The sequence below is a fragment of the Mya arenaria genome, chromosome 15 (genome assembly GCF_026914265.1).
Source record: "Mya arenaria isolate MELC-2E11 chromosome 15, ASM2691426v1".
Classification (NCBI taxonomy): Eukaryota; Metazoa; Mollusca; class Bivalvia; order Myida; family Myidae; genus Mya; species Mya arenaria.
In genome coordinates, this window is record NC_069136.1 from 43,840,218 (window position 1) to 43,859,389 (window position 19,172).

Here is a 19,172-nt window from a genome sequence, read left to right on the forward strand (position 1 = left end):
TTATGCACGTTCTGTAACCACATAGTGACTCGAAATACTAATGAAGTTTAGGAAATGAAACCGGGTTTTTGGAATGTTGTCATTTTGAAATGAAGCTCATGTGAAAATCCATATTGAAATGGCATTTTTGGTGAGTGGTCAAAGTATGACAATGTTGCTTAAATAGAAAAGCGGTTTTCACTCAATTGCATAAGTTATGTATAATAAATTCTTCGTATGTAGCAAGCTCATGTGGAGATATACCATCGGATGGCGTTTGGGCCAGAAGGTTAGCAGTGTGCAACTAATGTCTAAATGTAAAACATTAAAGCCTGATTTTAAGTATTTCCCCTCCCACGATACAGGTTGATCTATTGCGGATCGCCTGATCGATAAATAGTTTTTCACGATTAACGTATCACGATTTTATCTGTTTACAATGATTATACGACCAGACCAACGACTAAGTAAGACAGCAAAGAAGATCCATCCTTAAGCAACGTTCCTGACTCATATGACATCGCGATACCTTGGACATTGCAGAATACAAACGAAGTGCTAACGTGCAATAGTCGAGGTAAGCAGCACAGGAAGCGTCACCGATTGTCAAGGACTCATGCATTATCTGGACTATATACAAGACAGCTGGGGAAGTAGATCGAAGTACTAGTGTCGTAATTTAGCCGTAGAGAAATCGTAGAAATTCGTATAATACCGTGGTACGTCCGTAGCAAAATGTTGTGCATTTGTAAATTTCATATGGCCGAAATGTGACAAAGAATCGGCCACTATTGCAACCGGAGTCAGCGGATGCATATACGGTTGTACGATTATGCCAGACCACGCCAGACCAAATAATACTAAATAGTAGATATGAATGCACAACGATCATTTTGAACATTTGTGGCGCTTCCCGATCTATAAGAACTTCGCACGTTCGTCGTCTACCTATGCTTTCCGATTCGTGTAGAACCGTATCGGATGTGTCACATTCTCATTCATCAGAGGTTCGACAATGATATCTATGTTATACGCATAGTATATTGTCTTGCTCTGATGTTTATTTTGCGTTCTATACATCTGTGGCATTCGATCTGCTTGACACATGAGCTTATTCGTTCGTTATATCGTCGTAGAATAATCGTACGCAAACGGACCTTGATAAACTGATTCAACACGATTTATAATTTTGACAAATTAACTTGGCCATTCATGCCGTGGCTCTCCTTCTTCGTAAGATTTTTTTTTATCAAAATTCGCTCTATAGGTATAGAGTATGTTTTCAATTCAATTTATTTACTGAATCGAGTAAGTGAAATTCTAGAACCTTTGTATGAAATCATAAGAAGGGTCGTTACGCTTGAACAAATAGATAAATACACGTGAATAGAAGAAGAAAGTTTATTCAAGGAAATATAACACACACTATTTGAAATAGGCCAACATGACCCGTGATCAAATTCATCGAATACAATGGCTTACGTATACAAATTCAAATAGCGAACAAGTAAACTTTAAACAAGTATAATTGTATCAAATAAATTGCAGCTATACCTATAGAGTTTGATATACACATCATAAATACATAAATGAACTTAACTATGAAAGACACCTGACTTATACTATATCCATGCACTGGAATAACTAAACGGAACTAATACTATAAACTTCTTGCCAATAAATCAGATAATGCGTACTTTCGTTATGATATTTGAAATATTGGGTCTTTACTGTAATATCTATAATACAAGAATACAACAGGCATATGATATGTATTAAATGTGAAATTTAATTAATTTACAAAATGTACTACTAATGCGTTATATTCTTAGAAGTACAAACGTGTCTAACTCAGATGAATATGTGACATTCCCACCCCACTAAAAGGGCGAAAACGAAATATTAGGAGGGTTTACAGGATAAAGCTATTGCATGGTGTATTTCAAAGAACATGTTATACAGATGAAAGCACGCATACTAATCTAGAAAAATCTATACGTGAACAAACGTTTTCCTTATGCCAAATGCATTAAATATATAAACAACATTTTGTATGTTTGCATTTTCAGACTTAAGTATAGAAACTCGGTCTCTCCCTATAATATTTCTTAATGTATTTACATCGTATGTTGTACACAAGACATTCAAATAACAGGTCTAGAAAAATCTATACGTGAACATACGTTTTCCTTATGTCAAATGCATTAAATATATAAACAACATTTTGTATGTTTGCATTTTCAGACTTAAGTATAGAAACTCGGTCTCTCCCTATAATATTTCTTAATGTATTTACATCGTATGTTGTACACAAGACATTCAAATAACAGGTGGTACTCATCTTCTAACTTAATGCATGCTCTACATAAGCGATCATTTCCAGGAATATTTGTCCACCTTCCAGTCTCAACCGAGAGCCGGTGTGATGATAATCGTAATTTAGTTAATGCTATTTTATATTTATCTATGTTTACATTCTTCAAATATGACTGAAACTCAAAATTCGCAAACACTTTATAGAACGACGCTGTAGTTGAGTATTCTAGTCAGCTGTACCAATTTTGGATAAAGATATCCTTAACTCGACGCTGAAAATTATTGATAAATGTTTTTGTGTTCCTCACCCCTTGGGCAATCTAGACTTCATGAAACCTTTATTGCACAACATATTTTTAACATTTACTGCCCAATTAATTTTTCTTGGGTTATTTTCAATTTCATTTAACATCGTTCTTTACATAACCTTTGAATACTTTCTGTCACAGCAATCTAATATTTTGAACCAGTATTTTAAAATGTACGTCAAGCGCATAGAAAACGAATCTTTTCTTCCTAATTCACCTTATACGAAATAATTTTGTGTCGAAGTTTAACCCCTAATAAGTTCTTACAAAACATTGTATCAATTCTTTCTATATTGTTGGCACTGGAAAATCCCCAGACCTCACCATGAAATAACATAGGCTTAACTAATTCATCAAATAGATCTAACACATGTTCAGTTGATATGTTGACAAAACTCTAAAGATACCTTTTTAAAAAAAAAATAGCCTTATTTGCCTGACCTGATAGTGTTTTATAACATTCCATAAAAGAGACCCCAGATGTGAAAACAATACCTAAATAACATTATCTTGATACAACATCTATTTCTGAGTCACCATAATGAAATTGCAAATGTTGGGGTAGTCTACCGCCGAAATACATCAACTCTAGTCTTATCCTTATTTACAGATAGCTTCCATTTGTTACAGTAGTCATGTAAAATGTTTAAATAACGTTGCATTTCCTCACTTGTTTTGGCAAATTTTACAATATCATCTGCATACAGGATTAGAAATAACTTGATTTTATCAATATCTATTCCTTTGGATCCATTCAAAAATAATTCATCTTCTAAGTCATTTAGGTACATAGAAAAAATAAACGGGCTTTAACATTCCCCTTGACGCACACCTAGAAAACTTTCAAACAATTCACCAGTTTCTCCAAAAAGCTTCACTTTTGTTTTGACACTACTATATATACCTTTTATAACATTAAAACGTTTGCCTCGAAGACCTAACTTATATAATTTATACCAAATATTAGGTCGAACAAGAAAATCGAATGCTTTAGAAAAATCAACAAATAAACAATACAATTGTTCATTCGCATTAAGGACATGATTTATCAAGCTATGTAAAACAAAAATATTGTCAGTAGTGCCCATTTTTGAACAAAACCCGGCTTGTGATATAACGTATATATCATTTCTTTCAGCTCATGATGCCAAACGTTCATTGATACATCTAGTAAATAATTTCCCTACACTCAATGATGTGATACCTTTAAAGTTCTTAACGTCTGACAGACTGCCCTTCTTGTGAATTGGCACTAAATATCCACCACTCCACAATTCCGGAAAATGACCTAATTCTAAAAGTTTATTAAACAACAATGATAATTCTGGTGAAAATGTATCATTTCCGTAATATAAAAACTCATTTAAAACTTTATATGGCCCAGCACTTCGACCTAGATTTAACTCTTTAATATTTCTACTGATATCAACAGTAGTAAAAGGTGCATCTAACTCACTGAACATTATCTTTATCTCGTTATCAACTATATTTTCATTGAAATGAATAACATCTTCATCTGCTTGAAAAAATCTATCTTCAGGATTATTAATTGCTCTAAAATATTCCGTGACCGTATTTAAGGAGATATTATGTGGAGATTTTACGCGAGAGGTTTCTTTTGACAAGCGCCACTATAACTTTGCATTTTTGACTCGTGCCTGTAATAAAACATTTGTTTTATCCTTGGCCTTCACAAAATTAAACGGGTGAACACTTTTCTTATAAATACTTCTTGATTGTACCATCGCTAATCTATTTAAATCACTGTTATCTTTTCTGTATAAATTAAGTTTACAATAAAAATCCTTTCGTTTATCTTGAACAACATGGTCAAATAACGGGTTCGATATTCTTGATGTGATACTATCTACATAATTGGTATTTCCACTATTAAGCGATTGACTGTTAATCCGTTTACTGAATATAATAGGCTCGCATACACCTTCAATACATGATAACAGGTTATAAATACATTGATCAATATCATCATTACTATTCGCTAATATTACAGTTCAGTTCAAACATACTGTGCTTGAATTACTCACTAGATATACTCAAACAAAGTCATATTTATTGCCTGACTTCTATTTGAAATAATGGTCATCTACCGTGTTTGTTACATGTATACCATTTAGAGTAATACTATTTACATTCAATTTATCAACATTACCTTCTAATGAAAATTCAACAAGACAATGATCTGATAATATATTAGGTCCATTTGTGGTAAATGTCGTAAAATGGTTAAGCAACTTCTCACTAACAATACAATAATCTACAAGACTAGCTCCAGATCTTCCTATATATGTAAATGCACCTTTATCACCACATACACGCCAATTGGCAACTCGTAAACCTGTCTGTTTTAGAAAATCCAACAGTAATGACCCATTAGCGTTAGTACCTTTACCAAACGATAGCCTAGGTAAAATATTATCAATATTATAATCGTCTAGTAAAATATTTAAATGAATTAACGATTCAGTATCTTCCGAAACAAAGTCTGGCAAAAGCCCTATTCTAGAGTTTAGATCACCAAGTAACAAAAATAAGCAATTTTCCTCACCATTCTTATCCTGAATATGTATTATATTTTCCATGATAACATTGTATGTGTTAGTGTCAACAAGAGCATTCCTGCTTAACGTACTTGGAATAACATAACTAAGACAAACAAATAAATCATTTTTGAAATTGAAAAAATCTACCGTCAAGTTTAATCCAAATACTTGTATCACTATGCTCCATGATAAACATATCTTTACTCACAAATTTATCTCTGACATAAATAATTATCCCTCCAGAATTATGGGTTGTGCCAATTACTTTCTCTTTTCTATTCAAAATAAAAACATCAAAACCTTTAACAGCAAAATCAAATTCTTCAGATCCCCATGTTTCAGTAAAACAAATAATTTCATTATTTTTGAAAATGATATTTACTTCTGGATAATTTAATTTATTTTGACGTTTGGTAATTAAACCTTGAACATTTAGCAACGCGAACTTAACTGTAGATTTCGTATTAGTATGTACATTATTCGCACTTGGAAATTCCTAGCAAGCGTGACCTTGCGTAGAACCTTGTGAGCAGTCTTTCCCATTGGTTGCTTTTCTTGTGATTGATGACGTAGCTCGGTGTATTTGTGCGCTGGCTGACCTTGCTCTGCCTGGATTGACTACAGTTTTTGCACGTGATTGTGGTCTACCACGTGGCGTTTGTTTGTCAACAATAGCACGCGGATTACTGTTTTGCTGTATGTTCTGCTGATCAATTAGGGATTGCGATTGCGAATTTACACTTTCAAATGCCGAAAACGGATAAGCATGCACAAATTTAGTCTAGGTGTTATTCAGCCTATTGTCAAAGGTTGGGCATTCTTATTCTTAACACTATTAGCTGGTCTTTTCCAGTCTGTAAACGCAGACGGTTGATTAGCGTTGACTCTTGGAACGGACTGTCGTATCATCTGCGTAGCATCTGTTGTTGTTACCGGTGTATATGTGCTTCCGACCGCGCCGTCGGACATCACTACTTCCGGTACAGGTTGTGTTCGTTTCAACGGTCGGTTGAGTAATCTGTGCCAATCAGGAAATTCATCCTGCACGGTCTGCCAATTAACAACAATAGCCGCCGGGTATCGGAATTGAGTTCTGGCTGAGCGGGTTTTGGCCCTATAATCTTTATACGTTGGCCAGAGGTTTTTCCGTGCTTGTCTTATCTCTACTGGATAGTCTTTGTCGATGGCCATTCCCGAGCCTGCTAGAAATCGAGCGTTTTTCATAACTCTCTCCACCTCATACACATATATCTTAATGTCATCAATATTGGCCTTCTTGTGTTTTTACCCCCTCTAAATTGAGCGTGAAAATGCCGACTCCAAACAAAGGCATTTTTTAAGCGTTATACTTATTCCCGATTTTTTCACATGAAATCCTGAAAGGCTCATGAAAAAATACAGTATTAAATGAATGTCATTAACACAATTTTAGTGAATAAATTAAAGAAATACATTTTTTTGTAATTTTGTTTTAATATGCGTCATTTTAAGCCAAAGTTTCAAAAAATGTGCAAGAGGGTTTAAGTGAAATCGTAGACAGACAGACTTCGAGTTTTGTGTGTAAACGCTTATCCGCCAAGACTGCGTAGTGTGAGCAGACACACATTTATACTTCGAACGAGACGTTATACAGATCATAGTGTCCTATCGTAATATTCCTTTGATTATATATATCCTTTGATAACGGCCATGCTGTACATGAGATCGACTGTACTGCAGTTAAAGTTCATTTCTGTCTATATTTTCAAAATCTCAAGCTAGACTTGACCCAGATGAGATTTGTGTCTTAAACCCGACGAATAATTTTGGCATATTTTACACCAAGCATTGTGCGGCATTCAAAGACGTGAATGTGGTGGCACTAATGTGCGGTATGCTTTGGCACTATGACAATTAATGCTTATAATAGGGTGGAATACCTGAATTGCACAATTAACCTTCCAAATTAGTCAATGTACTTTAATCCATTTCCATGAACAAATGTGAAATAACATTTTTGGAAAAAGTATGTTGACCGTTGATTGATTGTGTATAAACTCCTAGCGGTCTTTGGGCAGTTGGAGGGTCGCGATTGTCAGTAATCAGAAGTTAAATTCAGGTCAGCGATTGTTATTTATTCATGATTATTGGTGTTTTGCATTGCTGGTATATTTTAATTACGGCCGTATTGTAAAAAAGTTATTCAACGTAGGTTCATTTGAGACGTTCAATAAAGAAAGGTTTTTATAATCAAAATAATTTAAATCAGCAAATAGCTGTTTAAAAGCTTTTGAAATAAGAATTTAATCAGCTTAATCGGTTTCATGTATGACTTTGATTTTATACTTATCTATGCATTGTATTTTCCATAATGATTTGTCGTTGTATTTCGATATTCTGAATTAAGATTCCTGGATTTCTACGAGAGTGCCTTCCTTTGTAGTTTCATTGCGTTACTCAAATTATCTTATAATATACAAAAAAAAACTCATTTTCATGTAACTATATATTTATTTACTGAATTAGTGGGTGTATTTGTATTTCATGTTATGTGACGATGAGCTGTTAATATGTTAAACCATATCAAAATAAACAAAATGCGGTGAGCTATTGCGGATTGTCTGGCGACGTCATTCATCCGTCCATCTGTTCGTCGTCTACAATTGCCTTAAATGATATCTCCTTATTAACCGCAGGGTCAAAAGGTTAGGCACACGAAGCTGCTTTCTAAGCCCTTATTCAGCCATATTTGCGAAAGAATAAGAAATTCACATGAAATGAAGAACAATGCTAACAATAGTAAAGTATAAGTCTCTTATCCGTTCTAATTAAATCGACTTTGGGGAAACATATCTGTTGTTATATATGTTCTTTTTTTAGTCAAAAGAAAGTGATTTTTTCCGAAAAGTTTAATAAATATGTACACGATATTAGTTTATGCTGGAGAGGGTTATGGAGACCGAGTTGCATATACGCAATCATTTTTTGTTAGCAAGTTTGATGTAGGCGAACATAATATTATTCATCTTGGCAATGTCAGTGTAATTTATATTTTACTTTAACATGTGTTTCAGACACAAACTGTCAATGGCTTTTGTTTCTTTGGAGACTTAGCGGGTCCGAAAATAAATCTTCGTGGACATTCTCCTTTCATTTAACTTCACATGAATGATCCTATGACTCTTTCAAACTTGTTAGAAAATAAATGTTTCCGTTGAGAAATCAGTTCACGATTTCTGTGCCTGTAAGTCTAAGGTATTCAAGTTATGAGGTGAGGGGATTACTAAAAATAGCATAACGGCAGTAAAGTATGCTGAAAACAGTTCTGGGATCTAATAAAAAAGCTGTTCACGCCTTAAATGAGTAATGCTACAAATAAGATGATTCACTTTGATGTACATGTCGTTGTGTATAGCTAGTACCAGAGGAGAACGTCTTCAGTGAAATAAGACAAACAGAAGATGATAAATGTTTTTAGCTTTAACCCGTTACTTTATAGTTTTCGAAAGTAATCTTTCAGATAAAAAAGCCCGAAATGTTTCACTGTGCAAGTGCTTGGATTTCAAACAAATAACAATCCCTGCAATATAAAATCCAAAATCTTTTTATTAGGTCAGTGCGTGTAGGCTTGTGTTAATTTCAGCCACTTTGCTGTACTCATTTTTTCTACAGATACCTAAGGGCATGGGTTCCAGCTGCGGCCCCGCCCATCTCTCACACGATGAGGCTGCACATTTTGAACGGGAGTCCTGTGACTACAGTATCCGTTTGTCATTGGATGACGCAGAGGCTGGAAGAGGTTAGAGACAGGACAGAAGTCTTTAATTTGCCATAGGATTTTAGAAAGGTTTTAAAAAGTACACGGTGCTGCAGAAAAGGGACAGGTAGCTAAGAGTGATATAGGCACACTGAATCGGGCTGTGAAAAACTTAATGAATTTGACAAATGTGTTTGAAATTGTGTTGAATTGTAGTAATATTTGATTTCAACTTCAAAATCTTAGTGTGTATGTACTTTTAATTTTATTATAAGTTTTAATCCAAAAATAATATTCAGTTTCTTTTGCATTGCATTGACCTTACTTGTGATGCACCTAAATGATCTAATTGGTCATAGTCATAGTCGTGGTATGTCCTATAAAATCAATTTTGCCTTTTACACCTGTTTACCTAGGAAAAATTGTACAGCATTAGCAGTTTCTGTAGTTGATAACATACCTAGATCCCATCTAAGGCAGTGCCTTATTTCATATTAAACTTATTATAAGTTTTAATCCAAACAAGAAATATTTGACAGTCTTAAGCATTTAATTCATTAATGTTGGTCTCCATGAGGTCAAAAGGGTGCTTCTAAAATGAAACAGGATGAATAACTTTTTAGCTTAAACTCTATGACGTATATAGTGATGCTCATGTTATCTCTGATCTTGTTTACAGCCCCAAGGCGTGTAAGAGTATACGCTGATGGCATTTATGACATGTTCCACTCGGGCCACGCTAGGCAACTGGAGCAGGCTAAATGTGCTTTTCCGAACACATACTTGATTGTCGGAGGTACAGTTGTTCTTTCAGTGTTAAAGCAGTCTTAGCGTCAAAATAATAGAATGTACTGACAGACCCGAGGGATATGTTGAAGGAGTTGTCCAGGTGAACTTTTAATGTCAATATGACAAAAGAAATATGCATAGAATACATCCAATGGAATGATTTTACACTAAGAAAAAAATCTTGGGGAGCCCCCTACCCCCGCCCTACCCTCTGTTTCACGTACAGGGCTTATTTTTTATATTCTGAGTTAAGGGGTGTAGGTCACAATTTGTGCCCTTGTATTTTTAATTACATCCCTGATATATGTTCGGTAATGCATGTTCCTGTTACTGTGCTTATACTAAAACTTATTTGTTTGTTTGTGACATTATCAGCAGGAATAAGTTCTGTGAAGGAACACATTCGGCTGAGAAAAAAACAACAACATTTGAACAAGAATGAAAAAAAGATGTGTTGACGTGTTGAACTGAATAAGAGCTAATTAGCAAATGTATTTTTTTCTCCATAAAACATTTGTATGCAGCTCATGTCCAACTTATTAACCTCATCATTTGTTGAAATAAAGAGCTCTTACCAACCTTATTAAACTTTTCATATTTGTCGCTAACCAAGGAATCAACGTTCTAAACTTCTTTGCAAAATGTAAATTTTAAAATACTATTTTCCTTCTCATGTATTCATCAGTTTGCAACGATGAGCTGACCCACAGGAAAAAAGGCCGTACAGTGATGAACGAGAGTGAGAGGTACGAGGCTCTGCGTCACTGTCGATACGTAGACGAGGTGGTCACTGATGCACCCTGGACACTTACTGACGAATACCTTGAAAGACATAAGGTCCATTCACATACTTGCTAGTGTATTAGTGTACCAGTGGGCCACACTTAAAACATATACTTGGTTTAGTTTAATTGTCGAACATTTGAGGGATAGGTAGATAGGTAGATGTTTTTTCCTTATTTTTGTTAGTTCGCTACCCCTTAATTATGTGATGAAAAACGAAAAAACTGAGGTTACGGGGATAAGAATGTCAGAGCACTATGTGGCTCTCTGTCACTAAGGTTACGGGAATAAGAATGTCAGAGCATTATGAGGCTCTGTCACTGAGGTAACGGGGAAAAGGATGTCAGAGCACTATGTGGCTCTTTGTCACTGAGGTAACGGGGATAAGTATGTCAGAGCACTATGTGGCTCTCTGTCACTGATGAAACGGGAATAAGAATGTCAGAGTTCTATGTGGCTCTTTGTCACTGAGGTAACGGGGATAATGGTATCAGAGCACTATGTGGCTCTCTGTCACTGAGATTACGGGGATAAGGAAGTCATAGCACTATGTGGATCTATGTCACTGACGTAACAGGGATAAGAATGTCAGAGCCCTATGTGGCTCTCTGTCACTGAGGTTACGAGGATAAGAATGTCAGAGCACTATGTGGCTCTTTGTCACTGAGGTAACGGGGATAAGGATGTCAGAGCACTATGTGGCTCTCTGTAACTGGGGTTACGGGGATAAGGATGTCAAGCATTATGTGGCTCTCCGTCACTGAGGTAACGGGGATAAGGATGTCAGAGCACTATGTGGCTCTTTGTTACTGAGGTAACGGGGATAAGGATGTCAGAGCATTATGTGGTTCTTTGTCACTAAGGCTACGGGGATAAGAATGTCAGAGCACTATGTGGCTCTTTGTTACTGAGGTAACGGGGATAAGAATGTCAGAGCACTATGAGGCACTTTGTCACTAAGGTAACGGGGATAAGAATGTCAGAGTACTATGAGGCTCTATTTCACCAAGGATACGTGTATAAGGTTGTCAGAGCATTATAAGGCACTGTGTTACTGATGATATGCGTATGAGACTGTAAGAGTATTATGAGGCACTGTGTCACTGAGGATATGTGTATGAGGTTGTCAGAGCATTATAAGGCTTTGTGTCACTAACAATATGTGTATGAGGTTGTCAGAGCATTGTGAGGCTCTTTGTCACCGGCGATACGTGGACGAGGTTGTCAGAGCATTATGAGGCTGTATGTTACTAAGGATATGTGTATGTGGTTGTAAGAGTATCATAAGGCTATATGTAACTGGCGATTTTGTGTATGAGGTTGTCAGAGCATTATGAGGCTGTATGTCACTGGCGATACGTGTATGAGGTTGTCAGAGCATTATGAGGCTCTATGTCACTGGCGATACGTGTATGAGGTTGTCAGAGCATTATGAGGCTCTATGTCACTGGCGATACGTGTATGAGGTTGTCAGAGCATTATGAGGCTCTATGTCACTGGCGATACGTGGACGAGGTTGTCAGAGCATTATGTGGTCACCAAGCCGGACAAGTGGGTTTTATCCGGGTTCTCCGGTTTACCCCACAACACAAGACCACACTCTCGCGTAAAATCGTGCCAACGATAGTGATTAATATAATTTTGTAATAATTTGTTTCACAATCGTTGTAAAATAAATATGTTTAAAAAGAAAGAAAAAAAAAAGAAAAAAAAAAGAAAAGAAAAAAGAGCATTATGAGGCTCTATGTCACTGGCGATACGTGTATGAGGTTGTCAGAGCATTATGAGGCTCTGTGTCACTGAGGATATGTGTATGAGGTTGTCAGAGCATTATAATGCACTGTGTCACTGAGGATACGTGTATGAGGTTGTAAGAGCATTATGAGGCACTGTGTCACTGGCGATACGTGTATGAGGTTGTCAGAGCATTATAAGGCACTGTGTCACTAAGGATACGTGTATAAAGTTGTAAGAGCATTATGAGGCACTGTGTCACTAGCGATACGTGTATGAAGTTGTCAGAGCATTATAAGGCTCTGTGTCACTGAGGATATGTGTATGAGGTTGTAAGAGCATTATGAGGCACTGTGTCACTAGCGATACGTGTATGAAGTTGTCAGAGCATTATAAGGATTAATGTGTCTGGGTGGTGTTTTTGATTGTAACTTAAGTATTGCATATTTCTAACTTTAATTCATCACTTTAAATAGTTACCTGTATCATTGAAAGTGTTGACTTTTATTGTTCTATTGATGACACAATGAGTATTACTGTACGATTATTACTTCATAAAGTCTATATTAAAAGTGTGGTACAAGTTTCAAAGTTTATTGGCGGATCGTTTTACAAACATGTCATGTCTGTGTTTTCTTAATCTCTTGATTACCCTTGTTGTTTATTTAATCCTCCATTTAATATATCACACGTCCTTTTCAACAGGCAATAAATTGTTTAGGATGGGTAGTAACTAACTAACTTATCACAGTGATGTATATGGTTAGGTAATCTAGCCAGGCATTGTAACGATAAAGATCAATAATTTTGGTCTGTGAGACTTAGTAACTGTAAAAGTTACAATCGATGTCCTTTGGGTGTCCGAAAATTAGGTACCTAAAATAAATTATTTTTGAAAATAATAATGGATGTCCGAATTTTTAGATTGTCCGAACTCTAAGATGAATTACGGGTAGTTTGTGCTTGTGTGGCAGGTATATTTCAATTCTTGAACTATATTTTCTTGTGTCAGATACTGACTTTCGGATTGATATGTCATACATAAGTGTGCAATTTTGGCAATAAAACCTGCATGTTACTTGTTCTTCAAACCTAAACCCCCAGGTCCTCTTGACAGCATTGAGGTTTCCTTGGCTGATTGCTTATATGGTACATTGGCTGTGCCACTCTTCATGTAATTATGTTACAGAGAGGTTAGCATTCTACATATGGTTATTGAAAGCAAAAGGGTGCATAAAGAAAAGTAAAACCATCCTGGAAAGTCTTAAATAATAGCAGAGTGGTGTACCATAACTTAGTTGAAATCCAACTATCATTGTCAAAGTATTTAACCAGACAAATAAAGAATGTTTCCTTTGAAGCATGGAACATATTTAAAAACTACTGATAAACCTGAAAATTGATGACTTTTATTTTTGTTACTTTCTGAGTCAACAGTTACCGAAATCAATATATCAAATATATATATATATAAAAAAAAAATATTCCGACCTACCTACCCTATTTTTTTTGGCAGCGTTACCTGAAACGCACCTATTTTTTATTTGGCCTTATCCTAGCCTATATACTATATACACATAGTACTAGCCTAATTAAACGTCTGCGGGACTACTCGAAATCGTTCAAAGTATGCAGTATACATGCTTGGAATATGTGTACACATATTCCGAGCCTAGAAATAATATATGTATACACATATTCCTACCCTATATATACTATTTACTTATGTGTCTAACCTATATAGTTCATACCGTGAAGAATTTGTGGTAGTCCCACAGACGTGCAAAGTTTTATAATGAGACGGCTTTTAACATTTAGGAACAGAAGCAGGATTATCTTCCTTGAATACTTCAGTTTCTAAATACAAACGCCTTGTTTTTCTCATCGTTTTAAATTGGTGAATGTTACGAAGGTATCATAGGTACGTTATTTATTCTTTTTTTCGCTTTAACTGCACACCATCTTTATATCATATGTTTGTCGTTGAATAGTAAAATTGGCATGTAATGTTACTTAACAAACCGAAAGTAGACTTTTTTAGAAAACGAGGTCAAATTCTGAACGACTTTTTTAAAGCGTGTTGAGTCTTTTTCCAATTAGAAATGCATACCTAATTACCTATAATTTTATCGTAGATTTTTTGTGGAATATTCAGTTGTAAGGAGTTACACTTTATTTTGTCTAAGTCCTAATTTATAACCTAAGAGTTAGAGTAACGATTTTTTATTCGCATGAGCCTGACATGATAATGCACCAGTCAATTGAAACCACGTCCCCGAGGTCCGGGAGTATACCGGGGATAGCCGGGGAAATGGGCCGTGTTTTTACCTTTCAGATGGCCCCGCAGTGCCGGGTGAATGCAGTGGTTTTGTCCTCGCTTTAAATATAGCGGGGAATGGACCTTACCTAGGGTTCCTGGGGTGCGGGGGCATTTGGCGGGGATTTTACCATCTGTTCGTCCCCACAGGGCGGGGATTATAGCCGGGGTTGGCTGGACCGAAAGTCAAAGTCCCCGCTATTCCCCGGACCTGGTGGGGCGTGGTTACAATTGACTGGTGCACTAAAGTCCCTTGGGTGCGGGGGCATTTGGCGGGGATTTTACCATCAGTTCATCCCCGCAGTACGGAGATTTTAGCCGGGGTTGGCTGGACCGAAAATTAAAGTCCCCGCTATTCCCCGGACCTGGGGGGCCGTGGTTACAATTGACTGGTGCATAACAATTAAACACATTTATTTTCGTCAGAAGCCTCGATGAATAACAAAATTAATTTCAAACAAGTCTACAATAGCTTAAGCCAATATCATAATTGGCACCTTATTGGCTTAATTTGCTGGCTTAACTTATTGGCTTAACGATTAACATAAATTCCTAATATAATCCTTTAAACCGAAATTTATCAAACAACTGATTCAAACACTGTTCTGCGGTGGATGCGCAATACCTACAAATATGTACATGTTTTGATAACATATTATACAGGCCTGCCAGCGTTACTACTTTTTCCCACTTTTCCTACTTTTTCCTCCTTTTTAAACAGCTTCCTACTTTTTCCTACTTTTATTCTAAAAAAACTCCTACTATTCCTACTTTTTTGAAAATAAAGTCCGCAAAAATATTAAAGTTTGATCATTGTGCTAGTTTTATTTGCAGAAAAGATGTCAAACTGGCTGGTTTCTGTTGTTGAAAGGTGGGGCAACATGTTCCACTTTGATATGTATCATCTTTCAAAAAAAAGGCTGAGGGATGATGACCTCACAGTTCAGCAACAGAAACCGACCAAGCATCATTCACTAAAATATTCATTGTGGCATAGAGAAAGGTATGATTTAGCATTAAAAACATCTCCTCTAGGTAAGTTAATAGCTATTAATAATTACATATTTAACCAAAAATATTCCTTTTTTCTACTTTTTTGTAAAAAATAGTCCTACTATTTCTTTCTTTTCTGTCAGAAATCCTCCTACTTTTTCCTAATTAACAAACAATTGAGTATTTCAAGAGCGGGCATATATGATAACAAATAGCATTTATAAAAATCTGATAATTACAGGTACAGTGAGAAGCAATGGACAAAGCAGAAAATCAGACCACAGAAGAACGTTGTGGTTTGAGCGGCGAGCTAGCTAAAGAAAACAGCAATGTATTTCAAGTAATGGATACTTGTAGTGAATGTTGTGACGAAAGCGATAATTCAGATGGTCATGATGACGACAATGATGAGGTCGATGGTGAGGATGATGCTGACGGCGATGAAAAAGGTGACAAACGGAATGGCAATACCGCTGATGAGATAAGTACAGAAGCGGAGAAAAACTATCTTAATGTTGCTGGGGCATGTGCTAAAACCCCAGATGAAGAAAATAGCGAATCGCTGAATACTTTGGAGACGGTGGCCGTTGAGAAACAGAGGTTTTGTGATGCCTGTAAATATGATGACCTACTTGAAACTGCCTCAGGCTTCTGTATAGCATGTACCGAATATCTCTGTCAAAATTGTTGCAGAGACCACAAGAAGAACAAGCTAACGAGAGAACATAAAATGCTAAAAAATGGCAACATGCCCAAGGATGTGTCTCCCTTCAGAGCTATACGAGACTTGCTGAAATGCAATACACACACAGAGAACGAGGTTGCCTATGAATGTGTGTACCACAAACAGTTGATCTGTGTGTCTTGTCTAACAGGGAGCCATCGGAAATGCGATGACATAGTCGATCTTGGAACCAGCGACAAGAACTGTCTCGCCAAGGCGGCTGATTTTTCCCTCATCACTAAGCTCCTCGATAGGCTGAAAATCTGCACTCAGCGAAATGTGGAAACAGCCGACAGAGTTAATAGTAAGCGATATGAAATTAAGCAAGAGTGTGAGGAACTAATGGACAAATGGAAATAGCATATTGAAACGCTTGGAAATTTGCTTCAAACTGGGGCAGAGGCATGTGCCAAACGTGAAGTTAAAGCATCACAAGAGAGTTTAAGTCAATGTTTGAAGATTAAAAAAGATCTTGATAAACATTTGGACATAATATCAGTGTTAACACTTCATGGATCAAAGATAGAAGTGAGCGGTGGTATCCAAGACGCTTACTGAGAAAATGAACATGTACATGAGTAAAATAGTATCCATAGAAAACAGAATTCCAAAGCAGTTACTTCTGCGCATGACAAACCATCTTATGTGCTCCAGTCACTTGGCTCAGTGTCTCTTCAAATAGGTGATGCTCCAATAGAGACGCGTGTTAAATCCCCTGAAAACATCTGTAATGCTGAAGGCACAGAGGCAAACGTGTCAGGAGAAGCGGGTGTACCTCCATATGAAACGATAAAGAGAAAGGTTGACAGTGGTAAAATGTATGTAGTGAAAACCGCGACTGATGCAAAAACTTGTTCAATAGTTGCTATGAAGAGTGTATTTGACGGACAAATTGTTGTTGCTGACCAAGGGAATGAAAAGTTGAAGCTGCTATCTATAGAGCATTAGATCCACTCACAGAGATTAAACTTCCAGGTGTTCCATCCGACATGTGTTGCCGTGGAAATCAGGTGTTCCTCTGTTTTCCCGAATTGAAAAAGATTTCTAGGTACACAGTTGGCCCGTCTGTAATTCAAGAATCATCAAGCTACGCAACCATAAGACCCCAGTTAGTTTGTCAATGTTTGATGAAGAACGCCTGATTATTCTATTTAGATCGAAAAGCACTTCTAATGAATCACAATCAGATGATATGGCCATAGAAGTAAGAGATGGCAGTTGCATCAAAGCAACACTTGAACTTTCTGAAAATAAAGATTTCAACCTCATTAAAGAAGGTCGATGGGTCATGCGTTATGACGAGTCTTTAATTGTCTTGGCAGATAATGAAAAGATTTCTTGCTACATAGTTGATGAAGTTGACCACTGTCTAATATTTAAAAGAAGAACCCTGATGTACAATCCAATCAAAACTAAGACATTGAAGAAACCTAGAGACTTGTGTCAAGACCCGGAAGGAAGTAACGTGTACGTCTGTGGCGAGGAATCAAATAACATTCACCAGGTTTTCATACGAGATTTTGAATACCGGTATAGCCGCGTACTTATGAAGCGCATAATCCAACCGCTGTGTTCCTACGTGGAAGGAGACAGGCTGATCGTTGGTTGTCAACAAGACGAATTCCTACATGTATACACGTTCATATAAGCGCGTCAACAAATGGACGTTTAAGTGCGCATTTTGAACGTTAACGGCATCAAGTGAATATTCCACGTGTTACACACTTAATCAAAATGCAGCTGGCAAGAATATTTTGTGGTTATGTATGTAATATTGAACGTATGGCCATCATAGGCGCAAATATCTCTGGACATAATGATATTGAATATAACTTGACTTGATGAAACCAACTAAAATGTACAACTTTCGAAGATTTGCATAGATGTGTTTAACATATTGAGTTAGGTACATAATAAGTTGACACCAGTCGTACGTTTCGTCTTTCTTTCAAACAGTGCGGGTATCTAATATAACAAATGAAAACACTTGTTGAATTTGGGACTCAAATGCTGTTGAAGTCGCGTCGAAACGCGCCGTCAGTATTGAATAGGTTTTAATATTGTACCATGGAGCGCCACGTGTTAAAATGGACAAGCTAAAAATATTATTTTGAAATAATACTAGAAAATATATTTGATAAAAAACAACCTTGATGAACACACAAATGTATATTAAAACTGATCAAACAATAAATAAACATCAAGATACAAAAATGTTATACATTATTGTAAACCCTTGTACACGTTTAATTGATATTCTCTAACTCGTCCCCAAACTCGTAGGCCTCAGTTTTTTAAAGCTTGGTTTATTAACCATTTGACCCGATTTTTCAAAGTTTAGAAAAACCGCTTTGGTCGTTGTTTTGCTTATTTAAAATTTGGTGGGTAAACTTGACTATGCATTACATACAACAATATGAATGATTAAATGTAGGAACTGTACGTACACCAATTATGCAGTAAGCATGGCCGTTTCATTGTCTTATTATCTCTCTTTTCTTCAAATTAATATAATTTAGTTTTCAATTGAAGCATTTTATGAACATAACAGTGTATTTATTAGTAAGTATGATTATTAGTAGCTTAAAAAGTAATTAAACAAATACCTCCTTAGTTGAAATATGAAATGTATTAGCATATTAAAGGAAAATGGAATATTTAGCATGAAATACGTCACATGAAATTCGTAAACCGGACGTTGTTCGCGCTTAATTAAGAATATAGTTTGAGTTTGATGGCATGTTCATTTTTGCGATAACTGCATTTTGGGGTTAAAAGACGTCAAAAAGGTTAAGAGAAGTCATTTGGAAGTCATTATCATACCCCTTATAAACTGAAGAGTACAGAATTTCGCTTATTCATCCAAAGCTTGTGTCCGACTACTCATAACTAAAAACATTAAACCTTGAGATAGTATTACTGTACCTTGGAT

At 36.2% G+C, this 19,172-nt stretch overlaps 2 protein-coding genes across 2 annotated transcripts in view; both read left to right on the plus strand.

Moving 5' to 3' along the window:
- The first annotated feature begins 8,827 nt into the window (after positions 1 to 8,827).
- Positions 8,828 to 19,172, plus strand: part of LOC128219407 (choline-phosphate cytidylyltransferase B-like) — a 40,449-nt gene continuing 30,104 nt past the window's right edge. The window contains exons 1-3 of the mRNA XM_052927218.1: positions 8,828 to 8,942; positions 9,580 to 9,696; positions 10,375 to 10,526. Coding sequence (XP_052783178.1) covers positions 8,828 to 8,942; positions 9,580 to 9,696; positions 10,375 to 10,526 — 384 coding nt within the window. The remainder of the gene's footprint in view (positions 8,943 to 9,579; positions 9,697 to 10,374; positions 10,527 to 19,172) is intronic.
- Positions 14,038 to 18,422, plus strand: LOC128220764 (transcription intermediary factor 1-alpha-like). The gene is made up of 2 exons (XM_052929289.1): positions 14,038 to 14,127; positions 15,758 to 18,422. Exon 2 carries the CDS (start codon positions 15,773 to 15,775, stop codon positions 16,598 to 16,600), a length of 828 nt encoding a protein of 275 aa, XP_052785249.1. The 5' UTR covers positions 14,038 to 14,127; positions 15,758 to 15,772; the 3' UTR covers positions 16,601 to 18,422.

Bases quoted from the DNA above. Each gene is read 5' to 3' on its own strand.
- LOC128220764 (XM_052929289.1), top strand. From the start codon at position 15,773: ATGGACAAAGCAGAAAATCAGACCACAGAAGAACGTTGTGGTTTGAGC.